We start from the raw sequence: 18,162 nt of genomic DNA, 5'->3' as shown, positions 1-18,162 counted from the left end.
TAACTCAAAAGGAACCAAAAACCTAAATGTAAGAACTAAAAATAAAACTTAGGAAACCAGGAATTAGTATTTGTTATCTTATAGTAGGAAGTAGTTTCTGAGATATGACACCTAAAATACAACTTCAAAAAAAAAAAGGTGCCAGCAAGATGTCTCAGTAGATAAAGACCTTGCTCCAAAAGCTGACAACTTGAGTCAGTCCCTCGAGCCCAGAGGGTAGGAGAAAGGGTGGACTCAAGCAAGTTGTCCTCTGACTTCCACACACTTTCTGTGGTAGATGCTTGTGCACACACAAAGTAAATAAGTGAATGCAAAAAAGAGAAAAAGAATAACTTTTGAGCTGGGCATGGTGGCCTGTACTTGGGTGTCTGAGGTTGGAGGATAGCTTAAAGTAAGCCTGTGCTTGAAAGGACAGTATCAGAAAACTGAAAACACCTTCCAGAGAATGGAAGAAAATGTTCAAGAAGCATTTATATGATAAAGTCTTTGTAATCAAGAATAGAAGCTTAGAACCCACCAGTAAAAGGGAACCTAACCTGAGAATACACAAAAGAATACACAAAAGGGAACTTAACCTGAGAATACACAAAAGAATACACAAAAGGGAACCTAACCTGAGAATACACAAAAGAATACACAAAGGGGAACCTAACCTGAGAATACACAAAATAATACACAAAGGGGAACCTAACCTGAGAATACACAAAAGGGAACCTAACCTGAGACTACACAAAAGCATATACAAAAGGGAACCTATCCTGAGAATACACAAAAGAATACACAAAAGGGAACTTAACCTGAGAATACACAAAAGAATACACAAAAGGGAACCTAATCTGAGACTACACAAAAGGGAACCTAACCTGAGAATACACAAAAGCATATACAAAAGGGAACCTAACCTGAGAATGCACAAAAGAATACACAAAAGGGAACCTAACCTGAGAATACACAAAAGAATACACAAAAGGGAACCTAACCTGAGAATACACAAAAGAATACACAAAAGGGAACCTAACCTGAGAATACACAAAAGAATACACAAAAGGAAACCTAACCTGAGAATACACAAAATAATACACAAAGGGGAACCTAACCTGAGAATACACAAAAGGGAACCTAACCTGAGACTACACAAAAGCATATACAAAAGGGAACCTATCCTGAGAATACACAAAAGAATACACAAAAGGGAACTTAACCTGAGAATACACAAAAAAAATACACAAAGGGGAACCTAACCTGAGAATGCACAAAAGAATACACAAAAGGGAACTTAACCTGAGAATACACAAAAGAATACACAAAAGGGAACCTAATCTGAGACTACACAAAAGGGAACCTAACCTGAGAATACACAAAAGCATATACAAAAGGGAACCTAACCTGAGAATGCACAAAAGAATACACAAAAGGGAACCTAACCTGAGAATACACAAAAGAATACACAAAGGGGAACCTAACCTGAGAATGCACAAAAGAATACACAAAAGGGAACCTAACCTGAGAATGCACAAAAAAATACACAAAAGACAGCTCACTGGAGACTGTTGTACAAATGACCAATGACAGCATGAGAAAGTGCCCAGCACCACTGCCTGCTGGGACAGTGTCAGCCAGAACTTTTGAAGTACCTCTTCATTCCTAAAGCAAAGGCAGGCTGACTGTAAATAAAAAACAGGGATTGTAACAAATACTGGTAAGGATATAGGGAAATTGGAACCATGTGTTGCTGGTAGGAATGTAAAATGGTAAAGAGTCTTAGGAAATTAGTTTGGCAATTCTTAAAAAAGTTAAAATAAAAAATTGCCTTGTAATCTGTGAAAGCTGTTTCCAGGGAATTTAAGACAGACATACATACCTGAATGTTCACAGCAGTATTACTCCTGACAGTCAAAAGATAAAAATAACCTATATGTCCACTATCATTTAAATATTACTGTGCCATAAGCAGGAATGCTAATGCATGCCACATCAATGAAAATTCTAAATGAAAACCAGAAAAAGAGCCATATAATATATGAAACATTCCAAATGTATAAATGTGAGGAAATAGACTAGAGATAAATGGTTTCTGTTGGAGGCATTTACTGTGTGTGTGAGTTCTCTGGGTACAATAAAATGCTCTGAAATTTGTAGCAATCAGTCTTCTGTTTAGTTAATGTACTACCAAACTTGCTTATAGTGTTTAGGAGGGTGAACTTTATAGTAGGCATTACAGATTTTTTTTTTTTATTCTAAATTGGATTTTAAAATTAACGAGGAACGTTTTCTTATTTTGGGTGTGTAGCTTCGAGCAAATGCCCTTATCAAAAGAGGCACCATGTGCATGCAGCAGCAGCAGCCTATGCTATCTACTCAGGATTTCAACATGGCTGCAGAGATTGATCCTCAGAACTCAGATGTTTATCACCACCGAGGACAAGTAGGTCTGATCTTATCTACAATTCTGGTCAATAACTTGATAACCACATTTCAGAATTTCTTGAAGGTTAAGTATTTTAGAGATTGGATTGGCTTTTACTTACATTTTGAATATTTATTATAGTTTTGGTATTATGGAAGATAGGGAAGGCAAAAATATATGGGCTTGGCAGATCAGCTAGTTGATTGGGTGTACCTAGGTTATAAATTTTCAGTGAGTAAACACTAATCCCACTTGGTAAACATTGAAATGATTCTTTGTAATTACATGTATGTGTCTGTAGGGGTTTGTGTATGAGTGCAGGCTCCCAGGGAGGCCAGGGTATCAGATCCACTAGAGCTGGAGTGGTGGCAGTTGTAAGCTACCCAACACTATCCAGGGAGCCAAACACCCAGAACACACCCGGTCTAGTTTGTTTAACATGGCTTCTTACAGTACAGTGTAGTAGAAGAGAGGAACAGTTCCTATAACAACTAAAAATATTTGTTCATTTATTTTAGATCTAAGTCTCTACTGTTGTGCAAGCTCATCTGAGCATACAGTACTCAGCAGCCTGAGTACTGGGATTGCAGATGTATCTGACCTGAAGTTCTTTATAGGGGAGAATTTTGTCCAGTGTTTCTGAAAGGTGTTACATGGTGTTGAAATGACACTTAAAAATTCTTGCCATTTCTATCTTTATTTTTAGAGTCTTGAAATTAATTGAATGGTGATTATATAAAGTCTAGCCTACTTTGAAATGTACAGAGGCACATAAATTTTTTACATTTCTTATTTTTTATCCAAATTGCAGTGAAAAATGGATTGTCATGTTTTATTTTTAAATCAGACGTTTTGAGTTTTTAGAATCATGACTTGTTTTACTTCAAAGTAATTTTATGTTGAATAATGAATAAATGCTGAGCATTAACTGATAATAGGAGAGAAATAGAGAAATGTAGTGCAAGCTTAAATGTTGAGCCTGTTATTTTGATTGCATTTAATTATATATATTCTTTCTTTAGCTGAAAATTCTGCTGGATCTAGTTGAAGAAGCAGTGGCAGATTTTGATGCGTGTATTAGATTAAGACCCAAGTTTGCTCTGGCACAAGCTCAGAAGTGTTTTGCATTGGTAGGTGCCGTTTTCACTTGTGATTTTATAAGCAACATTTGTATTTCTTAGTATTCCACAAAATGAATATCTCATTGTCCACAGAATCATGTTTTTCTCAAATGGTAAATTCAGGGAGGAAAGATGTTTGAAGCATGTTATTTGACATATAGCTGCCCTTGGACTCACAACCCTCCTGCCTCAGCCTCTCATGCTGGTGTTGCAGGTGTGCACTACACACCAACTCCTGATTTTATAACAATTCCTTCTCTACCATAAACTAGTTTAAAGGATTCAAAAACAATATGAGGAAATAATTTATAGTCATGACATGACATAACTGCTTTTGCTTTCCCTATGACCAGTCCTAAAATAATTTTCTCTTTAAAGAAAGTTGTTATAAATATTTATAAGTTTAAGATGAAAATAAAATTGCTACATTAAAAAGTCTGTAGATAGGCTATAGCTTGGTGATAGAGTGTGTAAAGGCCTAACATATATATGGTCCTTGTTTTGAATTTTGGCACTGCAGACAAGTGCATAAATCAAAATTATGGTATAGGCGGAGTTTTCCTGTCCCGGCAGCACTCCCAAATAACCTCTCAGAAACTTAATATTAATTGTAAATGCTCAGCCGATAGCTCAGGCTTACTACTAACTAGCTCTTACGACTTAGACTAACCCATTTCTGTTAATCTGTGTGTTGCTCTGAAGCTCGTGGCATTTACCTCTCTGGCATATCTTGCTTCCTCTCTATCTAGCTGGCCTATCAGCTTTTTATTAAACCAATTTGAGTAACAGATCTTCACTATATACAAAAGGATCATTTCACAGCATTATGCCATCTATATGCTTAGTTAACATCTTAGTTTTCTGTTGCTGTGGAGAGACAGCATAACCAAGGCAGCTTAGAAAAGAAAGCATTTAATTGAGTGCTACATTTTGAAATGGTATCCATTATCATGTCAGGGAGCATGGCAGAAGACAGGCAGGCATGGTGCTGGAACAGTGGTTCAGAGCTCACATCTGAGCCGTGGGAGGGAGAGAAACTGGGCCTGGCATGGACATTTGAAACCTCAAAGCCCACCCCCAGTGACACACCTCCAATAAGGCCACACCTCCTAATCCTCCCCACAAAAAAGTAAGAACTGAGCATTCTGATTTATGACTCTATGAAGGCCATTCACATTCAAACCACCGCAAGGCCTTAAGAGTTTCTCTGCTTTCTTCAGCACACTTAGTGGTCCTATAGTCCTAACATAGTGTTTGATTCTCTGCTGCTGAGTCGTTTGTTCCTTGAAGTCTTTTTGGATACAGCAAATTGTTAACAAGTCACCTGCTTTTCTGGAAATGCTTTTGTAATGTTCTGTATCTTTAATAATATGTTAAGATTCCAGAAGTTTCTTTAGCTCTTTGACTGGGTTGTTGTGATTTTTAAACAGTATCGCCAGGCATATACAGCAAACAATTCTTCACAAGTCCAGGCAGCTATGAAAGGTTTTGAAGAGGTCATAAAGAAATTTCCAAGGTGTGCCGAAGGCTATGCACTTTATGCCCAGGTAAGTGTAAACATTTTTTTTTTCTTTCTTTTTTTTTTTTTTTTTTGGTTTTTCGAGACAGGGTTTCTCTGTGTAGCTTTGCGCCTTTTCCTGGAACTCACTTGGTAGCCCAGGCTGGCCTCGAACTCACAGAGATCCGCCTGGCTCTGCCTCCCAAGTGCTGGGATTAAAGGCGTGCGCCACCACCGCCTGGCAAACATTTTTTTAAGAACTGCATTTGTAAACTGGATCCAGTATGGAATTGTGCTAGCCTAATCACAGTTTCTGTGGATGCAGGCAGCGTTGTTTCTGCTTTGATTGTGAAGGCCCATGGCATGGTCCTGAGTCATACAATCTGGAAACTGACCCTAAGCTCAGAAGGTGGAGAAGCTCTGGGCAAGCATTTCTCTTGTGCTTTTAGTAGAACTAGATTAGCAAAATTGCCTTCAGAAAATTTACTCTTTACTTAAGTGATAGGGAAAATATCCGTGGAATGGGGGTCTTTTTGCTTTATCAAAGCCCTTTAAATGGTTATCTAAGCTGTAATTGTTTACTTTCTCTTTTGTTCGTTTAAAATTCTTGTTAATTAGCATACAAAGTAACCTTTTTGGTTGCTTTTTTACTTTTATGCTACATGTATTCTGTTACCCATTTGTCACTCGAACCTCTCTTTACACATTAGTGGTCTGCTTTCTAGTTTCATGACCTGTAACAACCATGTACTTACACCTATGTATAAACATATAAAAATTCAACGCTTGGTTATGCACATGAGATAGATCATGTGATATTTGTCTTTCTGAGTCTAGCTTACATCACATAATAAAATAGTTTTCAGAACTGTTTACTTAATGAAATTGCCTGTCATCCTTGCACAAGAGAACATACTGATCTTTCTTGGAATGTCCTAATTTATGTGCTGCCAAAGTGAGGAATGTCTAACCCCTACCTCCCCAAGCCAGAATTCCCTGATATTAGAATTGTAGGTAGTTATTAGCTACCTTATGGGTGCTGGGAATCAAACCTGTGTTCTTCTGAGAGAGCAGCCAGGACTTTTAACCACAGCTGTCTCTCCAGCTACTGTCTAAAATTCTTTTTTTTTTTTCTTTACCTTGTAGCTTTGGCTGGTCTGGAACTCACTACATACACCAGGCTGGCTTTAAACTTGTAAGATCCATCCCCTCTGTCCCCCAAGTGCTTGGCTTAAAGTCATGTACCACAAAATTTGGCTAAAAATTCTTGAAACTTTTGTTTTAGAGTTGAAGTTACAGAAAGCAAGATTTAAGCCCAAATTAACTTTACTCTTATTTGAAATTCTTCAAAACATTGATTTTTGAGTCATCTATGTTAGTGGATAACTTCCTTCCCTTTGTCTTTCAGTTGAAATTTGCCTTTTCTGTATTTATTTTTTCCCTTTCGTGAGACAGGATCTTACTATGCAACCCAGAGTGGCCTTGAACTCATGATTTTCCTTGACCTGGCCTGCTAAGTGCTGAGGTTGTTGTGAGCCTTTGTCACCATACCAGATTCTAACCTTTTTTTCCCCTTAATTACAAAAGAAAACTCTAAGAATTTTCTCCATAACTATCATAGGAATAGAAAACATTAAAAAGGACTCTTCTCCAATCCTTTCTTAAGTTGCTAGTTTTATCTTATTTTCCCTCATGCTCTTTAGTGACATTTCATAAAAACTTGGAGGGTTTATTGAAGGAGGGAGGCCTATAAAAAAGTTGATTTGTGTGGAGGCTGTTCTTCCAATGTGTTCCACACGCCACTGGACAACAACTGATCATCTGGGACATGAAACAACCTAGAAGTTGTTGTCTCTTTAGTCTTAGTTCTATCCAGTTCTTTATAAAAATGACGTGTTGTTGCTCACTACACATGCAAAGTAACTATAAAAGCATGCACTAGCTGGGCATTGGTGGTGGCACACACCTTAGTCCCAGCACTCAAGAGGCAGAGACAGGCAGATCTCTGAGTTCAAGTCCAGCCTGGTCCAGGACAACCAGAGCAGCACAGAGAAAGCCTGTCTCGCAAAACCACAGGGCGGGAGGTGTGGGTGAGGGGAGTGGAGATGCCACTATATAAAGGTAAACTAAGACAAACATCTATCATGTAATAGAGTGGACAGGAACCATTCTTTGTTGTAGAATTCAGGACTTGTAGAAATTTGGACAACTTTCTGTGAGGAATTAGGAAGGCAGAGACCACTGCTCTTCAGTAGAACTAGCACCAGGAAGATCTTCTGCAGCGTGTCTCCAAATCACCCTTCTCCTCTCCCTTTTAAGTGGGTTTGATTCGTAGGCAGCCTTTTCACAGTGGTTCTAGCATTTATTCACTGAGGATGTCAGTATAACTTTACCCTGTGCTTATGTAATCTAAGACTTGTTTTCCGTAGCTTCTATAAAAGGTATACAGGATCAATTTTGTTTTAACTCTCAATGCTTGGGTTAGGTGCTAGCACATCTCCAAGTTAATACGCTCTGGTAGCCATGAAAATCTGATGACAGTAAACGTACATTTATAATGCACCCTTTGAAAGGAGTCTAGCCCTTAGACTAATTCCCTTAATATTACCATAATACATACAAGTATAGATTTGTGAAAATGTGATAACATAGCTGTCATTAAAGTAGGCTCCTCTGTTCTTCAGCTCCCAAACTCTCTGATTTCATTTAACTACTCATGAAAAGACAGGACAGTTAGGATCACATATTTATAGTAGGCACACCCTAAAAACTTGAATAATTAAGATGTAAAATTTAAACTGGCTTAAATTAATTTCAAACAATAATTTGATGGTAAATAAATAAACTTAAATACTTAATAAACAGTATACTTTTAACTTTCAGGTTAGCAATTGCATTAATATATATAACTGAAGTTTCTCTTCACATAGGCATTAACAGATCAACAACAATTTGGTAAAGCTGATGAAATGTATGATAAATGTATTGATTTGGAACCAGATAATGCTACAACTTATGTTCATAAAGGGTATGTATTTTTCTGGTTCTGTTTGTTCCAATAAGACACTAAAATTTCTTTCACAGTAATAGAATATTTCTTTTAGCCTTACAGAAATGATTCAGAGTAGACATATCAATGAATTACTTGATTGATTTCTTACAGTATGTAAATTTTTTTAATCTTTGTGCATATGAGCATGTGATATGTGTACATGTGTGATATGTGTGAATGTGGACACACGCTTGCCATGATGGATCTGAGAGGACAATCCTCACTTTGTACCTTGTCAGCTTCCCCAACCAAAAAGGGAGAATTTATTTATTAAACAGTATTTGAAAACAGTGATCGTAGATTGTTCCATGATACACAGCCTAAATTTACCAATAGTTTGTAAGTTCATAATATTTCTGCTATGACTAATTATGAAACTAGTCATTTTAATTGTAATATGTTGTGGAAGATTCTTAGGATGCAAGTTTGTGTGTTTGTTTGGAGACAGTCTTATGTAGTCCTAGCTCACTTTGAATGCATAAAGATCACTTCCTTCTGCCTTGCAAGTGCTGGGATTCAAGTGTGTACCATCATGGCCATCTGCAAAACTAGTTTGTAGTGTGTGTGTGTGTGTGTGTGTGTGTGTGTGTGTGTGTGTGTTGTTGTTGTTGTTGTTGTTGCAGGAAAGTAAGCTATATAAAAATTAAAATAGGGAGAAGCTGAGGCAGAAAGATCTCGAGTTTGAAGCCACCCTGAGCTAGTGAGAACCTTCCCCACAAAATTAAGCCTAAAATAATTATTGTATTTGTTAGGATATACATATTTGGGTGGAGTTTAAGGGGAAAAAAAACTAAAATTAAGTCTGGATGGGACTGGAGAGATTGCTCAGCAGTTAAGAACAGTACTTATTTTCCAGGGGACCCAAGTTGAGATCCCAACATCCATGTCATCAGGCAACTCTAAACTGCCTATAACTCCAGCTCAGGGGATCTGACACCCTCCTTTGGCCTCCACTAGAACTTGAACATATGTGTCATACATTCACAGAAGCACACAAACATAAATGGAAAAAAGTGGGAAGGCTAGAAAATAAGTATTCTATACATTTGATTTTTTTAATGATTGTATCAAATTATTAAGAATTTATAATATATTCAATAAATTCAAAATAATGTAACAATTTTAGTTTTGTAAGGATAAAATAGTTTATATTCTCACAGTAAAGAGAAGCCTTAATTTGCAGGACAATTTTTTGGCAGTATGTCTAACATACTTTTTATTCCCATGAAGTGGAACCAAACACAGCTGAGACCACGGGCTGACTGTACACTAGAAACCAGCCAGTGCCAGGAGCAGAGTAGAAAAGAGATAAAGAAATGAGACCCAAACACACAACATTCCCCTGGGACCTGAGGCCAGGAGTAAAACCAGGACTGGATTCCACAGTCAAAACCGGTTCCAGGACGAGGGTGGAAGGGAGAGAGGTGTAGGGGCTTGGAAGCAGTCACTACTCTTGGTATTTCCATTCAGTTGTCCCTCTTTTTTAGAAATACAGAGGCAAAAAAGATTGGACCGCGATCTGTGGCTGCAATTCACCATCAGAAATCAGGACCAAAAGCCTCCAGGGTGGTGTTGATTGTGTTCTTTTTTAGTCTGCTTTTCCTTAGGAACTAAGTTATGTGTTTATGGAGGGCAGAAACCAAACCTTACATTTCTATTTCTATCAGTACTGGGTCCATCTAACTGCCCTTTTTTCATTCCCAGTTTACTTCAACTTCAGTGGAAGCAAGATTTGGATAAAGGTTTGGAGCTTATCAGCAAAGCTATTGAAATTGACAACAAATGTGATTTTGCATATGAAACCATGGGAACCATTGAAGTGCAGAGGTAATTTCTAGAGTTTCTTCTTAGAAATGTAATGAAGCACCATAGATTTTTGGGTTTCATTCTCATTACATACATTTGATTATCAATCAATAGCCATTAAATTTTTAAAGTTTGCTGGACTTTTGATGCACACTTCCCTAAAAATTAGGGACATTGGATTTGCCTCATTTCATTATTTTTCCAAATTAAAAGTTACACTTGTAAAAGCTGTCATGCTTGTTCCTTAAAAAGTGAGTCTGGGTCTTTATGTATTGTGTATGATTTCTTTTTTCACTTTGATTGTTCTTGTGGGAAGACCAGAAACACCTGGTTTAGTCAGTGTCAGTTACAAGGAACACATAGCCAGGCTGAGGTGGGTTCTGGATCCTGCTACAAAGAAGCAACCAGCCAAGAAACTGGACATGTTGTACCATCTTATGAATTTTCATAAAAATCTTGGTTTGGTTGGATTTCTTACAGTTCTGATTTCCCATTATTTGTTTTGTGTAACTATTTACCAAGAATTGCACTTACGATCATTTACTATTGACAGCTATGTATGTAGAGGACTATACCATCTTAATACTGGCGTTTCCTCCAGTACGTATTCTAGACCAAGTACTGAAGGTCAGTGTCTTCCAAATCTCACTTCTGTTGACCTAATCCCCTGTCTTTTTATGATCCCAATATACGATTAAAGAGTACAGAAACTAATAGTCAGGCTGACGAGGCTAATAGGGTCACCCTGAGATATTAGTGAGGACAGATTTGAGTCCACACTTCACTGAGGTCAAGGTGACTAATCTTGCCACTATGACTTGTCAGGAGTCAGCACAGGTCTTCCTAGTTCCTATTAGGCTGCCCTTCCTGTGGCTCTCTTTCCTCCAAAGACTAATGAACATTGTGGTTCTTCTGATGGCGGGTATATACAAATATGTTTTCTTAACTACTAACTAGTTACTGCAAATAAAATAATGTTTTACTAGGATAGAAGAGTGGTTCCTAATTATGCTTGAGCATAGCTCTGGATTCTTCTTAGATTAGTGCATATAAAAATACTTCACATTTAATTTAAGGTATTCATAGACATTGCCTTAAAAGGATGGGGGTTGAGGGAATTTTATGAGTTAAACTGTGCTTTGGAAGTCCATTGGGGATGGAGCTAAGTTGATAGAATGCTTGCCCAGCATACTTGAGGCCCTAAGTCCATTCCCCAGCACTCCAACTGGGCATGGGGACAGACTTCTGAAAGAACTCTGGAGGTGGAGGCAGAAGGATCAGAGAAGTTCAGGGTTCTTCTAAGCTACATAGGGAGTTTTAGGTAAGGCCGGGCTAGAAATCTTGTCTCAAAAAAGGAAAGAGTTCATTGTAAATCCTACCTTAAAATTAAATGATTGGCATTGCTGGTTCTGCTAAATTTTGTAGATCTGTAGTTCATGATGTTAGCCATATGCTGTAGGAAGATAAATATGGTTACCTTTAGGGGTTCTTACAGTCTAACTGACAGTTAAATAATATTGACTTTGATTTTAGTTGCAGGATTATGCACATGCACACATGCATGATATATAGTTTTCCTAAACAGTTGTTTCTTAGTAACTATAAAACTTAGCTACACATAAATGTAAGAGGTAAACTTTGTTAGCCATAGCATGTCATCCATTTATTAATTGAGGGAACTGAAAGGTACCCATCAGTGAGCTAGTAGATGATCTGCCTATGAATATAGGGACAGTAGAACTCTGGGGAATATTGGGAATAAAGTGGTTAATTCTTCTGGGAAGAGAAGGTGGGGGAGTATCTTGTGTAAAGTTACACTGTTTGAAATAGGTCCTAAGGCAAGGATTTGAGGTTTGGCATGATCAAGGAACTGAGATTGACCTGTGACTGCATGGAAGTTCACAGGTTTGAGCATTGAGGGGAAGAGATGAGATAATAATCTTGTGTGTGGGCTTACATGGTCCTTCAAGGGGCAGGCCTCTGAGGGCTGCTAGTGTTCTGATGTTGTTGCCATAAGTCTCACATTTCAGCAGAAACATGGGGACTTTTAGACCCCAGGAAGAATTGTGACTTTTAAATAATAATTTAATTGCCCTAGTCTTACCGTATTTAAACGAAGGATACAAGATAATATAGAATAGTATTTTTAAGAATAGTTAGAATTCATTGGTACTTTCAGTGTGCTGTGCTACGCACTCTTGTTTATTATGAAAAAAACCATTTTATTAGAATTATAGTTGAAGGCTTCATGCAGCACAGTTAAACTTTATTGGTTATTGAAAAGTGCTTGTTAAAGAATCTTTGAAATTTGGATTTCTTTTTTTAGAGGAAACATGGAGAAAGCCATTGACATGTTCAACAAAGCTATCAACCTGGCCAAGTCAGAAATGGAGATGGCTCATCTGTATTCACTTTGCGATGCTGCCCATGCCCAGACGGAAGTAGCAAAGAAATATGGATTAAAACCACCGACATTATAAAACCAAGGGGAAAGCAGACTGACTCTTTTTAAAAGAAGTTTACCCCCTCTTCAACTGAACCCTGAACACACTGTCATGAACTGTGTTGAATGGTGGAACTTGGTATTCCCTTTGTGATGTTGTCATTCATTACATCTGTTTCATGTTTAGGTGTTGTGGGCGTGGCTGTTGAAGGAAGTTTGCAGTCTTGCAGCTTTTATTCCCTGTGCAACAAGAGCTTAGAACCTGTTAAAGGGATATGAAAACAAACTTGTAGAATACAAACAGTAATTGGCCATGCAAATAAAAACTTTGATTTGTTGATTTGCTTTTTTTTATATTGGGGTGGGGATTATGTTCTGATTGATTTTGTTTTTATAGCTGTTTGTATAATATGAGTGTTTTATAGTATGTTGGTCTTTAACATAGTAAGTGCTGTAAAATAGACTTCTTTTATATTCAATTAATCCTTTTTAATTTTTTTGAAGGATGAAAAGCTTCAATATGGATTTCAGTAAAATTGAAAGACTTTAAGCTATTGTCAGCATGCACAGTGCCTCTGATTCTGTAGTACTTTAGTAAATTATGCAGAAGCAAACTATTCTGATTGATACTTGTACGGGAAGACTATTAATGAGGGACTGAACAAGGAAGGTAAGATAAGAGACGTGTATATAATTGCCCGTGCCTATTCCATAGTAAGTACTATTTAATAGTGTGCTTTTTAAAGAAAATGGGTGTATGTGAACAACCCACATACAGATGGAGTACATGTGATGATATATAGGAATATTTAATTAGTTTAAATTTTCTAGTGACAGAAATATGGTAAAGGTTCAAAAAGGATGTCAGTCCTGGAGCCAGAGCATACTTTTTTGAAATGACAAGTTTAATGCTTTAGCTGTGGCTGTAATAACTTAAGGGATTTTGAGCCAGTATTTTCAGAGATGTCCAATACATAGAGTACTTTTTGTATTGAGGTAACCTTGACCTCTAAGGACTGTGGTCCATGTCCACATCTCCAGGGATACTGACAGTTGACTTTACTTTTGTTCTGTTCATTTTTATCTGTACCTCATCCTCTCTTTGGAATCACTAAGGTATGTTTCCATTCATTACTTTCACAGACTATCCTTTTGCTTATTTATATGCTGGATTTTTCTGGGGGGGGGGGCAGGCGCAGATTCTTACTGAGTCTGTTTCCAAGATCCAGGATAGGTAGAGGTTTATTTACATGAAATGATTAAAAAGAGCAAGTCTTTTAAGACTTATGGACATGACGTCTAACTATAGTTTACATAGTTGAGAGTAAAGGAGCATTTTACACTCTTATTTAAAAGGGTGCTTCATCCCACTGAAACCAAATGATTCTGTCTACAAATGCTGTCTTTTTAGAAACTATTAGAAATGACTCCTCTTTCAAAGTTAGTCTTTGGACAATATTGGTAAGCCTGTGGCTGATTTTAATAGGGGCAGTTAATATGATTTAAGGTGATTAATTGGGATAATGGAAAGTTGGAGAGCTCTTCGTTTTGTTCTGAAATAATTCTCCAATGATGATAACCCTAAATACAGGAATGTCCTACATCTCTGAATGTGACCTCTTCGCTTAAAAAGTTTTGTTTTTTTTTTTATTTGCATGGCTGTATTTACATTAATACTGACATTTTCTACTCTGCTCCCTTCTTTCTTGGGGCTGGGTAGGAAACAATGAAGCATGTGCCATTCAGTACTGTCATTCCAAATACTCACCAACTTTTTTGCCTGTTGTGAACATATTTGAAGCTGCACTAAAGCTGCATCTGTCTGTATCTTTTCTTTTGTAAATGGCTTCACATGTAAATTCACAAAATAAATACTACATTCAAGCTTTTCTATCTATTCTTGTAACAGAGATAGGTAGTTTGTTCATTTATTAACTAATACCCTTTTCAGTCAGTCTCTTGTTGGTTAAGACTAACTTTGGAAATAGACATATACAAGTTTTTATTAGTATGCTTGGGAAAATCCTAAGACTATTCATCCCTGTAACAATGAAACAAAGCTCTCTGGAGAGCAGTAGCTGAAGAACCCCCTCCTTCGTCCTTTATCTGTATCTTATACTTGTACAGCCACCTAGAAAACCACCTGTTAGATGTTGTCATGGGGCTCCATTCTTCATACTGTTTAGGGGGTGGACTTGTGATTGTAAGCTAAAGCCATAAACCGAATAAAGTCTTAGTGACCTTGGGTTTGATATACAACAGAAAAAGAACATATTTCAAAAGGAGATAAAGGAGGGCTGGAGGGGTTTGGTTTCAAGGACTGCACCCATATGTGGCAGCTCACAAACTGTCCATAACTAGCTGTAGATCTAGCTTCTGGAGTCAGGCACCAGACACATGTGCTGTGCAAACATGCATGCAGGCAAAATAAGTAAACACATAAAAGTAATCATTTTAAAAAAATAAAAAAATAACTTGTCCTTCATGAAAATGCACAATGTTTGTTCTTCAAATAATTCTTTAAAAAATGAAAATTATCCAGGCGGTTGTGGCACACACCTTTAATCCCAGCTCTTGGGAGGCAGAGGCAGGTGAATCTCCATGAGTTCAAAGTCAGCCTGGTGTACAAAGTGAGTTCCAGGACACCCATGGTGGGTACACAGAGAAACCCTGTCTCAAGGGGGAAAAAAACCAGTTAGTTGGCATGGTGGCAGAAGCCTGTAATCTCAGCACTGAGGAAGCAGAGATAGGAAAGTCACATGGCAAGACACAAAATAATGAAATACTAAGAATGGGTGAAGTTCCAGCTGTGTGGGAAAGAACATGTGTAGCATGTGAAGTCTCTGTTAAATCCCCAGTGTGGGAAGGGTAAATGTCATTTTCCCCTCCTCAGAGTAGGAGACTGTCAAACAATACTTGAAAAAGAATTTACATCAAAATAGGTAAGTAACAACACTTGATAAATAAAGCCATAACAATATGGGCAAAAAGGTATCAACTGATACTTCACCAAAGATACATGTGAAAAGGTTAGTCGCCCGGCGGTGGTGGCGCACGCCTTTAATCCCAGCACTCGGGAGGCAGAGCCAGGCGGATCTCTGTGAGTTCGAGGCCAGCCTGGGCTACCAAGTGAGTTCCAGGAAAGGCGCAAAGCTACACAGAGAAACCCTGTCTCAAAAGACCAAAAAAAAAAAAAAAAAAAAAAGAAAAGAGGTTAGTATCAGTCATTAGATAAATCAGTTTTCAAAAATACCTTTTGTCCTACTGTATGAGGTATGCATGTGGAAGGCAACATTCTAGAATTGGCTCCTTCCATCATAGGTTCCAAGGACTGAACTAGGTTATCAGGCCTGCAAAGCCAGTGCTTTACCCACTAAGCCATCTCTCCAGCCCAAGAAAGAAATAGTAAACTTAACAGTGAAGAAGCTGGTCATGGCATGGTGCCTATAATCCCAGCACTGGGGAGGCGGATGTAAGAGAACTCCAAGTTCAAGGCCAGTATAGGCTACATAGCAAGACACCATCTCCAAAAAAGGAAAAGTATAATAAAAATTTAACCATCCTGAGTGTCAATGAGGATAGAGAATAGGGGACAACTAGAACTCATATAATTGTTGGCAGCAGTATAAAATGGTATGACCACTTTGGAAAACAGTTTAACAGTGAAATAGATATTTGAACCCACCAATCCACTCCTAAAGACATGAAAACCTTTGTTTCTAACTCTTTGATTTGAAAGCCGGGAAGAACTTGATGTCCATCAAGTAATACATCTGTGATGCACAGGTAAGATAAACTGTACCAATAAAAGTACGAGGTCGTAATTCACTTTTTACATAATTCTAGAAAATTCAAAGTACTCTGTGGTGGGAAAGCTTACCAGTCATTGAATAGCTAGAGAGGTTACAAGATTATAGGGAGGGCCTGAAGAGATGGTTAAGAGTGCTTACTGCTCTCTTCTCTGGGAGAGAACCTGGATTCAGTTCCTATCACCCACATTGGGCAGCTCATGAATACTTCTAACTCAAGCCCCGGGGGATTTCCTCTGGCCTCTGAGAGCACCTGACATAGCCACACATGGACATGAATAATATATTTTTAAAGCTTATAGGAAACTTCCAGTGGTAGTACACATACTCACTTTCATGATTGGTATTTCATAGTTTTATATGTGTACCAAATTTTACCAAGTCATATATTTCATTTTTTAGTCACTTGATTTTGTTACTCTGTGAGTAACCACAGTAAGACTGACTGACTGACTGACTGACTGACTGACTATATATATATAAGTCAAAACTTATATATATATATATATATATATATAAGTTTTGACTTAACCAGTATGTTAAATGGCTATTATATATTGAATCAGTTGTGTTAGAGCAGTATTGTACAGGCCACAGAACCCAACTGCGCATCTATTACTGTTTAGAAGCAACATATTAAACTCCATTGTTTTCTTTTTTTGTGGACTTTTTATTTCTATTTGTCTTATTGCTTTTATTTCTATTTGTCTTTTGCTTGTTGGTTTTGATTTTCATTTTTGTAGAGTTTTTTTTTGTTTTTGAAAGAGAGAACAAAGTTGGATGGGGGGAGTTGGAGAGGGGGAAAACATCAAAATATATTGTATGAAAGCCAATTTTAATAAAAATGTTTTTGAAAACATTTGGGATATTAGTACTGTGGAAATCCATATTCCTACAAGAGTCCATTTTCTCCGACAGCTGAGTATCACACCTTGACCAGCCTACCACTAGCTACACAGACAAACAAGAATGCTTAGTCTTCAGGTTTTAATTGTACAAAAGGTTCTTAAGACTGAAATGCCTAAGAATCGCCAGCCTAAGTAGTTATTTATCAGGGGAGCTAGAACATCAGACCAAGCAAATTTAAAGAAAAGTCTTCACTCAATAAGGGGCTTGTGATGCAGATCAGTGGTAGAATTAACATGTGTAAGGCTGGGTTCATTTTCCCAGCACTGTCCCTAAAAAGGATTTAGTAAAGTTAATTATCATACAGAGTACCATCCTGCTTGTGATATGTCAGGAACAAATTTCAGGGCTTCTTTGTCTCTACTGCATAAAGGTCTGTTCTTTTCTGTTTTAAAATGGGAATTTGCTGCCGAATTTCAGCCAGCTTCTTCAGGTCTGCAAAAACAGGAACATGCATGATGAATAATTTGCAACTCCTTACCAACCAACGAGATTCTTCCCCAGACTAAAAACAACCAGTCTTAGCAAGTGACTCAGTAACATTGGCCTCATCTGGACGCTGTTGTCCTGGTGCTGGTCCTGGGCTCAATTCAAACCAAAGAAAGCCCAGTAAGACGGAGTCCCAGAGCTCATCCTCAGAACCAGACCCAGAATATCAACCAGAATAGAAGAGCAGGACACCTGAACCACAGCAGTGCAGATCTTACCTATGTCTGAGTATAGGATCATTTCTTCAGTGCCAGCTTTGGTTAGGACCTGTCCCCTGAAGGAGATTGAGAGAATGAATTGAGATTCACTGACATCTGGTGATAGTCAAATTCTCAATATTTTCCTCCTTGTCTAACAGGCCAAAAGAAAGATTCTAAGATCTAAAACAAGAAAACGGTATAAATTCGGAATCTACTATTTATGTTGTTTAATAAACTGCACACTGCTAGAAAATGATAGCTATTCTATGATTATAAATATATGGGAATAGAACTATCAGTAATCAACAGGAAGTACCAATATACTTCCTGGTGAAGCCCCTTCCAAGGATGGTCTCCATCAGTTCCTTATACCCTCCCAGCTGTTACCACACCTGAGAGTAGTGTGGCTGGGCCTGTGCAGGACCCAGATG

General features: G+C 37.8%; 2 protein-coding genes across 5 annotated transcripts in view; one reads left to right on the top strand and one right to left on the bottom strand.

Moving 5' to 3' along the window:
- Tomm70 (translocase of outer mitochondrial membrane 70) overlaps positions 1-12,665 on the top strand; it is a 35,625-nt gene extending 22,960 nt beyond the window's left edge. Inside the window, exons 7-12 of the mRNA XM_059277389.1 lie at positions 2,291-2,425; positions 3,430-3,537; positions 4,959-5,075; positions 7,957-8,054; positions 9,783-9,905; positions 12,211-12,665. Of these exons, the coding sequence (XP_059133372.1) occupies positions 2,291-2,425; positions 3,430-3,537; positions 4,959-5,075; positions 7,957-8,054; positions 9,783-9,905; positions 12,211-12,364 (735 nt within the window). The 3' untranslated portion in view covers positions 12,365-12,665. The remainder of the gene's footprint in view (positions 1-2,290; positions 2,426-3,429; positions 3,538-4,958; positions 5,076-7,956; positions 8,055-9,782; positions 9,906-12,210) is intronic.
- Positions 1-18,162, bottom strand: part of Nit2 (nitrilase family member 2) — a 33,333-nt gene that overhangs the window by 3,271 nt on the left and 11,900 nt on the right. For 2 of the 4 annotated variants that reach the window (XR_009382323.1, XR_009382325.1), the window contains 4 exons: positions 17,750-17,805; positions 17,355-17,477; positions 12,408-12,589; positions 11,264-11,337 (listed from right to left, as the gene is read on the bottom strand). Coding sequence is in view for 1 of the 4 variants with exons in the window: in XM_059277390.1 (XP_059133373.1) it covers positions 17,386-17,477; positions 17,750-17,805 (148 nt within the window). In the remaining 3 variants the exon portion in view is untranslated. Of the gene's footprint in view, positions 1-11,263; positions 11,338-12,373; positions 12,590-17,354; positions 17,478-17,749; positions 17,806-18,162 lie in introns of those variants that run through there. The other 2 variants (XR_009382324.1, XM_059277390.1) reach the window with 2 other exon arrangements.

The sequence above is a fragment of the Peromyscus eremicus genome, chromosome 12 (assembly GCF_949786415.1).
Source record: "Peromyscus eremicus chromosome 12, PerEre_H2_v1, whole genome shotgun sequence".
NCBI classification, from domain to species: Eukaryota; Metazoa; Chordata; class Mammalia; order Rodentia; family Cricetidae; genus Peromyscus; species Peromyscus eremicus.
This window is presented reverse-complemented; position numbering and strand designations above follow the sequence as displayed.